This window comes from Temnothorax curvispinosus, unplaced genomic scaffold (genome assembly GCF_003070985.1).
Source record: "Temnothorax curvispinosus isolate PA1 unplaced genomic scaffold, ASM307098v1 QBEX01017280.1, whole genome shotgun sequence".
Taxonomy (NCBI): Eukaryota; Metazoa; Arthropoda; class Insecta; order Hymenoptera; family Formicidae; genus Temnothorax; species Temnothorax curvispinosus.
This window is the reverse complement of record NW_020227060.1, coordinates 1-8,403: the sequence shown is the minus strand read 5'-3', so window position 1 is coordinate 8,403 and position 8,403 is coordinate 1. Positions and strand designations below refer to the sequence as shown.

Genomic DNA, 8,403 nt, shown 5'->3' with positions numbered 1-8,403 from the left:
ATGAGTATTTGTACTCATGTCTTTATAATAAAATGAAGTAGATTCTACATTTTTGTATTCTTTCATACTAATCTAGATTTTAATATGGATGAAGGTAAAGCACTATATAATATTAAAATAATGTTTAACAAGGAGTATAATGATTGTTATTTAATTATAAAAAGGTTCTTTATATAATAGACACTATATAGAGATCTCTAGTTTCATTCAGTTAATGATAAACATTTGGTAAAGAAAAAATTAGAATATTGATTGAAGTTAATACTGTGAATAGACATACATTGGATAAATTACACATATTACAAAGAGGCATTTTGTACTTATCAGTTCATACTAGACTGAATATATTTGTTTTGAATTTTTTCTAGAAATAAAATATTCTTTCTTTCATAAATTTTTTTATTTTTACAAAAGAAGAAAGCAATATTCATAATATTTAAAAATTAGTAAGTAACATAAAAATTGATTCGACAATTAAAGAATTTTATTTTTCTTCCTTTGCTTTCTTCTGTCGTCTAGTAAGTCTCTTGCCTGGCTTCTTGGTTGCTTTTTTCGTTTTTGCTCTGCCCTTTTTGTGCTTCATTATCTTCCTGTGGCTCATCCACGCAGGATAATTGCCATATTGATCCCGTAATGTTTTCTTATTATACACTCTAGCACCTTCCACTTCCATCTGTTCTTCACCTGTCTCGGTCTGAGGCTCCACATCTTTGACCCGCTTAGCCTTCACATCTTCTTTTACTTTTTCAGCGTTGACAACTATTAATTGTAAAAATAATACAATATAAAACATTATCATGTTACATTATAATATATGTATACAACATTAAGGGCCAGTTTCACCAACGTCGATTAACTGTAACCTTCGATTAAACTCACTCTTCATCTCTTTCCAACTGTTCCCCTTAGAAAGAGACGAAGAGTTAGTTTAATCGAAGGTTACGGTTAATCGATGTTGGTGAAACTGGCCCTAAAACAGTCATTATAAGGGTTTAACTAAACTACTAAACAATTAATGCAGTTAGTGTGGATCTTACCAGTAGCGATTTCGCTAATGTCTGCCATTTCGACATCCTTCGATGAATTAGCATCAATACCAAGAGTTTTCTTCAGTCTGTCTAATTCTTTTACCGCGTAACGTTCTCTCTTGATCGCCCTGCATTTCCTTTTCCATTTACTGCGTAGAGATTTAGCCATTTTTCACACTTGTGCGTAGTGCACATGCGGTTGAATAAAAGAGGTTATTGAAGGTTATGTTTGAAACACGCGGAACCACGCCCGAACCACTCGACGCGGAACTAGCGAACTAGTTGAGATCTCGAGATCTGTTACCATCTGTTACCTGCAGCAGAAAAGTTAGAAAAGTCTGAGAGTAGGACATGCCCGCGTTTTCAGTGGAACCTGGAACCGTCCACTGGTAGGCTCTATGACTTCTATGAGCATAAAATGGACGTGAATAAACAATAAACAACTATAATACGTAGTCATGTCCATGATATTTTCAGCGGGTAACGCTACAACCATAGTCTTCGGTTCTTTTCCGAAATAATTTCCTATGCGCTTCGAAACAATTTCCTACGAAAAACCAAAAATTAAAGAATAAAATATGCTATGTTTGTTATGGAAAACTTATTATTAAGCCATTTATGTTCTCAAAATATTTAGTTCTTTATAAAATAATTTTTTATGTTTACATTTAAAAAATGATTTACATTCGATAATTTCTCTACTTCTCACGTTCTTTCGAGTGTGATTTACACGATTGTGCATTAAATTGTTTTTGAAGCACTCATCCAGATACCCTACTGGGAATTTTAAGTTTAAAGCGAGTTTTTGAAAGCGGCGATTCTTTGAAAGTGTTAAAAAAATCTATAAAAATTTATGTATCATCTTTGAGGTTTCAAAAAGTGATTTCTATGCTTACATCTATTATGTAGCCTATTGCTGGAACCAAGTTTTTTTTAGACAGGGGAGCTGACACAAGCGTCCCGTGAGAATTATGAATGAAAAATCGACTGTGCCTTAAAAGGCCCACGGTGTCTGCGTGTAGTGTTAATTTAATGATAATCACGCAGAATTTTGCAGGATTTTGCACTACTCTTGAACATTCTTTGTTATTATAATGCGATACAATCTTCTTGGAGCACATTATAATGGGGGAAGAATACTCTATTCTCTCTAAGTACTCGGCTTTTGGGCGGTATTAATTTATTAAAAAATTATACAATATTGCTGGTGCCGGAAACTTTTTAAAAAATGTTTCAGTATGTTCAGAACTGTTCGAAAAATATTTCATATAAACCGGAACTCCGAGATTCTACACAGCATAGCACTCTATTCTCTTTAAGTACGCGGCGCTCGGACGATTTAAATTTATTAAAAAATCATACAACATTGCTAGTGTCGAGAATTCTTTAGAAAATGCTTTAGTATGCTCAGAACTATTCGAGAAATATTTTACATAAACCGGAACTCTGACATTTCGTACAGCATATCACTCTATTCTCTCTATAAGTACGCGACGCTTGGGCGATATAAATTTATAAAAAAATCTTGCAATATAGCTAGTGTCGGGAACTCTTCAGAAAGTGCTTCAGTATGCTCAGAACTATTCAAAAAATATTTTAGATAAACCGGTACTCCGACATTTCATACAGCATATCACTCTATTCTCTTTAAGTACTTCGGGCAGTATTAATTTATAAAAAAATCATGTAACATTGCTAGTATCAGGAACTTTTTATAAAATGCTTCAGTGTGTTCAGAACTATTGGAAAAATGTTTTAACCGGAACTCCGAGATTTCATCGGCATTTCACTCCATGCTATGGAAAACTAGCAGATAATTTTTTCAATGGATTTTTTGGCAAAATTACCAGAACTATCGCTAAAAAGTATCAGGAACTATAGAACTCGACTGCATGCGACAAGAACTCTCTTTTATTTTTTATCTGCTAGAAAATGATATGCCAACTTCACCGACATACAACACATATATATAATTTTTCACATTTTCTATTATACCGTTAAATAAAATTTTATTTGATAAAAATGGACTATTCTAAAGGCCCTCCATGGGAATGGAAAATTTGATGGAAAATTTGATGCTCTATACAAATCCGATAATAGTTCTTGCATATTTTAAAATTTTTTATGTTTTTGGAGTGACAAAAGTGAAAAACGACGTTCGGGGCAAACTCGACACGATTTTTTCAATGACAATTTTCAACAATTAATTAACTATCCCGGTATTAATTAATTAACTATCAGATTATTAATACGCTTACCGGAAGGATGTTTCGGCACGAAGCTCAGAGTTTTGATCTTGCTACATAATTCCTCGCCACTTCCGTCGATCCAGATGTACTGCACCTGGATCTCATTTTCCGGTTGGGATAGATCGAGGTAGGTACTTTTGCAACAGATGAGTCTTGTCTAACTTCGCATTCGCCACATTCGCTGCATTCGAATTTTTCGTCATCGTCGCATTTACCGCACTTGCTGCATTCGCCACATTCAAATTTTTCGGCATGATACTATGCGACATAGGCTGCGGTCAGCTTCTCTAGTGTAACAAACAAAAAAATATTGAAGATATATAAAAATAAACGACTTCCGAAAAAAATTTTAACCTTATATTAATTACTATCAATAATTATTATTAATTCCTATTATTAATATTGAATTTTTCTTCTTACATTCTGTATCTTATTTTACAAATTATATCTATAATATTTTTTGGTCTTGAAAACGTTTTATAATAAAAACGGTAATTAAAATTTAAAAATTTATTCTTTACATCTGTGAAGAAATATTAAGTATAAGGAGACAAAGAGAATGGAGGGAAAAGAGGACAGAGTGGAGAGAAAGAAAATCGTAATAAAAAGTGGAGAACCAGTAAATTGTAAACTGTAATTTGTTAAATAGTAAATAGTAATTGTAAAAAACGTAGAATGTAAAAACGTATATATACCTATATGCGGCGAGGAAAGACGAGAGAGAGTATGAGGAGGAAAAGCGCGGTGGAGAAAGGGAAGAGAGCGGTAAGTTGTACGGCCGCAAGCAATAGGTAAAAAGAGAAAGAGAGAGAGAGGCGGGCTACAGAGATAAGTGTTTTGTAAAAGGAGCGGGAGTCCTTTTGTACCCCGCAAAAAGGCAGAAATAAATTATTATTATTATTATTGTTATTATTATTATTACTACTACTACTACTACTACTACATACTTTTTACTACTACTACTTTTACTACTACTTTTTACATTGGTTCGATCATTTTTAATTATTTTTTGAATATTTTTTTAGTATTTAGAGCCCAAGAAAGAATCTTTAAAAAATAATTAATTTTTAAATAAATTTTAATAGAAACTTTTCATACTCGCAAAATATTTTTGCGCAGGTAATATAGTAAGTTTAATAAGATTAAGTAAACTATCAGATCCATATCTTTTCCGAGATATCTATAGACAGAAAAAATAAACATATTGATGATAGGAGTTTATCGATTGGTGTTATCGGCTTTGATTTCTCAAATAAGATTATGGATGATATATTGCTCTATAAATTTACGAGTGTCCAAGCGTCTTTTGAAAATTTTGGGTATCTAACTTAATAGTATTACTTACAGTTTTATACGTATGCTAATTGAAAAATATGCGCATTTCGATTGTTCCGATTGTCAATTCCGTAGAGCTCCTCCGAGAATCGCGCGACGGTATTCGATCGTCGTCGGAGGAGCCCCCCACAGTCCAGACTCTGCCCGAAGCCAAGATGGCCCTTGCCATGCACCAGAGTGGATGGCCGAGCAGCTCTCGCGGAGAAAGTCCTCTAGAGGCACAATCCGCCGGGTTGTCTCGTCCGGGGATGTGGTGCCACAGTGCGTCCGGCAGCGAGATCTGCATCTCGCTCACCCTGTTTGCCACGTATACGGATAAACTGAATGTGAGCAGCTAGCCGAGTGAGAAGCGTAGCAGTGCATTTTTCGAGCCGAGGTAACGTCACCTGTTTTAAAGGAGCGAATTTAGTTTTGGCGGCCACCATCCTTACCTCTACTCTTCCGCTTTCGTCTTCGGTCTGCAAGTAGATGACTGCGTAAGCCCGCTCGGAGGCGTCGGTAAATCCGTGGATTTTCAGCCGGCAGCCTTTCTCCTCTCTTTCTCTTACCCTCGTCTCCAGTGATTTATCTTCATCCATTTTCACTCTCAATCTGCTCCCTTCCTTTTTCCTTGCATCTAATACCTTCCACTTGTCCTCTTCACTCTCCATCTTTACTATTATCGTCGCCCATTCTCGGAGTTACTCGAATATAAGGCAAAATGTAATGATTGCAATACATTGGACATTTTGCCTTATATTCCGGTACCTCCGAGTAATATTGCCTCAAGTCGTCAGGTAGTGTGTAAGTGTCGTTATTGAGAAATATTCCATGTTTATTTAAGCGCCTGTTTATTTATACGCCTCATCCATCGAACAGCACAGCAATAATGTCCTATAATTATTGCTGTGCTGTTTGATGGATGAGGCGTATAAATTTCCATTTTACAATAAAAATAAACGACTTCCTCAAAAAATTTTGACCTTATATTAATTACTATCAATTTATTATTCATTCCTATTATTAATATTAAATTTTTATTCTTACATTCTTTATCTTATTTTACAAATTATATCTATAATATTTTGTAGTCTTGAAAACGTTTTATAATAATTCTTTTATAATAAAGACGGTAATTAAAATTTAAAAATATATTCTTTACATCTGTGGAGGAATATTAAGTATAAAAGGGACAAAGAAGACGGAGGGAAAAGAAGACAGAGTGGAGAGAAAAAAAATCGTAATAAAAAGTGGAGAACCAGTAAATTATAAACTGTAATTTGTTAAATAGTAAATAGTAATTATAAAGAACGTAGAATGTAAAAACGTATATATACCTATATGCGGCGAGGAAAGACGAGAGAGAAAGTATGAGAAAGAAAAGCGCGGTGGAGAAAGGGAAGAGAGAGCGGTAAGTTGTACGGCCGCAAGGAATAGGTGAAAGAGAGAAAGAGAGAGAGAGGCGGGCTATAGAGATAAGTGTTTTGTAAAAGGAGTCCTTTTGTACCCCGCAAAAAGGCAGAAATAAATTATTATTATTGTTATTATTATTACTACTACTACTACATATTTTTTTAGTATTTAGAGCCCGAGAAAGAATTTTTAAAAAATAATTAATTTTTAAATAAATTTTAATACAAACTTTTCATATTCGCAAAATATTTATGCGCAGGTAATATAGTAAGTTTAATAAGATTAAGTAAACTATCAGATCCATATCTTTTCCGAGATATCTATAGACAGAAAAAATAAACATATTGATGATAGGAGTTTATCGGCTTTGATTTCTCAAATAAGATTATGATGATTGCTCTATAAATTTACGAGTGTCCGTCATATAATTGTAGTTGAGTGAGTCTCTTTAAGTCATAAGCGTCTTTTGAAAATTTTCGGTATCTAACTTAATAGTATTACTTACAGTTTTATATACGTATGCTAATTGAAAAATATGCGCATTCTTCTTTTAATTAATATCGTTAATCGCGCATATATATTCGAGTGTCATTAATCTCTAAATGTATTCAGATACACTATAATCATTCATCTTGAATTGACGTTGAAGCGAGAAAATACGTTATAAGAATTCTTGCAACGTACATTAAAATAGAAACATTTTTCAATAAAATAGTGTTTGTAATCGATATAGAGCAGACTTGTAAAACATATCGAAAACTTTTTTTATTTGGGTAATTAATAAATAATCCATATATGTCAAATTATGTTTAATCAAGGAAAAAAATTAACTGCTCAACAGTTGCCGAATTAAAATAAATATTTGCTTTCACATATTACATTGTATCTCTCTAAATCAGTGGAAAGTCACTGGAGTGGCATATCAGTCTAAAGTATGCCACTCCAGTGACTTTTCACTTATTTAGATTTAGAGAGTAATAAAATGCGAATATTTAGTATATTTTAACATACTACAACAATAATTTTTTTCATTTTGCGCTGTACGTTGCAAGAATAATTTAGCTCTTACGTCATTTTTCCTCTCCTTATAGTCACAATTTCATCAAGTGTCACGCTGAGTATACTCAGTCTTGATTTACTTTTTCTATTAAACATTTGCAGAAGATTTCTCCATTACAATGAAGTACTTGGTATTCGCTTTAATCGTCATAGTCGCTATCAACGGCATAACGACTGTTTCAAGTTCTACGGAGTCTAAGGCTGTATGCTCTCCCTGGCTCGGATATGTAAGTAATAATAGAAATAACAAAAAGTAAAGATAATAATTGTGCGCTTGTGATTTCTTCTCTATACGAAAATCGTGTACACATTATATTTTTTACAACTTTAACTAATTATAATTTAATATCACAATTTCTAATATCGCAATCAATATATGTATTTATAACGGAAGACATTGCTGTTTAACGAATCGTTATGATTATAGTGCCAGCTCACCGAACAATGCTGTCGTGACTTAGTATGCCTGGGATATAAAGCTAAATGTGTTCCTGGAAAAATTGAAAACGATAACAGACCTATCGGAGAGGGGCCATTTCCTCCAAAAAATTAAAACAAAGAAGATTCAGTTTTGACATTAATAATAATACTGGAAGAGTGGAAATAAGAATGCATAATACACTCCAAACGATTATATGATATTGCTTTCACGTTATAAAGTAAATGTTTAATTACGTATACATGTGTATTAAAGCGCTATGTATTTTCGTTTTCTACAGAACGATTTATTAAACAATTTGTTCTATTGCCCAAATTGTATATTTATTATAATTACATCTTGCATTTTTGTTAGTTGTAATGTTTTATTAATTAGATCAGTAAACAATTTAATTAAAATACATATATATATATTATTTTTATATATACAAGATTATATATGTAAAAATAAGAAATATTACTAAAAAATAATTAATTACATTATTCGCGAATATCGTGATTATCGTAATAAAAATAATTAATTACATTATTCGCAAATATCGTGATTATCGTAATATTTCCTATATAACGTTTCTTGATGCGTAAGTAAAAATGTCTCGTCTAGACATTTACACATACTTCTATTATAGTTCGACGAAGAAAGATGAATCAGGACGTCGCGTCGTCCCGCAAAAATTATTTCTGTAAGTAGTAAGCTATCGTTATTCAGTCGTAGAACGCATTTTCGCAATGAGCGACTAAAATTATCGATAAGCGATGGTCATTGGTCGTTGGCTTATCTCGGTGATACCTATAATAGCGTAGCACTATATAGCACCTCGCATCCGCGTCCATGATGCGGGACGGAACGAATAAAAAAAAAACGAAGAAGAACTATAAATGATTTGATTTACTATGTGTAG

General features: G+C 33.0%; 2 protein-coding genes across 9 annotated transcripts; one reads left to right on the top strand and one right to left on the bottom strand.

The window, feature by feature from the left end:
- Positions 1 to 424: 424 nt before the first annotated feature.
- Positions 425 to 4,711, bottom strand: LOC112467405 (protein LLP homolog). Of its 2 annotated transcripts, XM_025035999.1 has the most exons (4): positions 4,623 to 4,711; positions 3,287 to 3,564; positions 1,038 to 1,342; positions 425 to 759 (listed from the first exon to the last, which is right to left on the bottom strand). In XM_025035999.1, the coding sequence occupies exons 3-4, from the start codon at positions 1,195 to 1,197 to the stop codon at positions 485 to 487; spliced, it is 435 nt and encodes a 144-aa protein (XP_024891767.1). In that variant the 5' UTR covers positions 1,198 to 1,342; positions 3,287 to 3,564; positions 4,623 to 4,711; the 3' UTR covers positions 425 to 484. The 2 variants fall into 2 exon arrangements, with proteins under 2 accessions (XP_024891767.1, XP_024891768.1); XM_025036000.1 differs by lacking the exon at positions 4,623 to 4,711 and having other exon boundaries at positions 3,287 to 3,617.
- Positions 4,712 to 4,900: 189 nt separating this feature from the next.
- LOC112467406 lies at positions 4,901 to 7,817 on the top strand. 7 transcript variants are annotated; one of them, XM_025036006.1, is made up of 3 exons: positions 4,901 to 4,988; positions 7,166 to 7,290; positions 7,491 to 7,817. In XM_025036006.1, the coding sequence occupies exons 2-3, from the start codon at positions 7,183 to 7,185 to the stop codon at positions 7,614 to 7,616; spliced, it is 234 nt and encodes a 77-aa protein (XP_024891774.1). In that variant the 5' UTR covers positions 4,901 to 4,988; positions 7,166 to 7,182; the 3' UTR covers positions 7,617 to 7,817. The 7 variants fall into 7 exon arrangements, with proteins under 7 accessions (XP_024891774.1, XP_024891773.1, XP_024891775.1 ...); XM_025036005.1 differs by lacking the exon at positions 4,901 to 4,988 and adding an exon at positions 6,259 to 6,517; XM_025036007.1 differs by lacking the exon at positions 4,901 to 4,988 and adding an exon at positions 6,259 to 6,777.
- The last annotated feature ends 586 nt before the right edge of the window (positions 7,818 to 8,403 follow it).

Coding starts and splice junctions, on each gene's coding strand:
- LOC112467406 (XM_025036006.1), top strand. CDS start 7,183: ATGAAGTACTTGGTATTCGCTTTAATCGTCATAGTCGCTATCAACGGC. Junction 7,291..7,490: donor GCTCTCCCTGGCTCGGATAT/GTAAGTAATAAT, acceptor TTATGATTATAG/TGCCAGCTCACCGAACAATG.
- LOC112467405 (XM_025035999.1), bottom strand. CDS start 1,197: ATGGCTAAATCTCTACGCAGTAAATGGAAAAGGAAATGCAGGGCGATC. Junction 760..1,037: donor CATTAGCGAAATCGCTACTG/GTAAGATCCACA, acceptor TACAATTAATAG/TTGTCAACGCTGAAAAAGTA.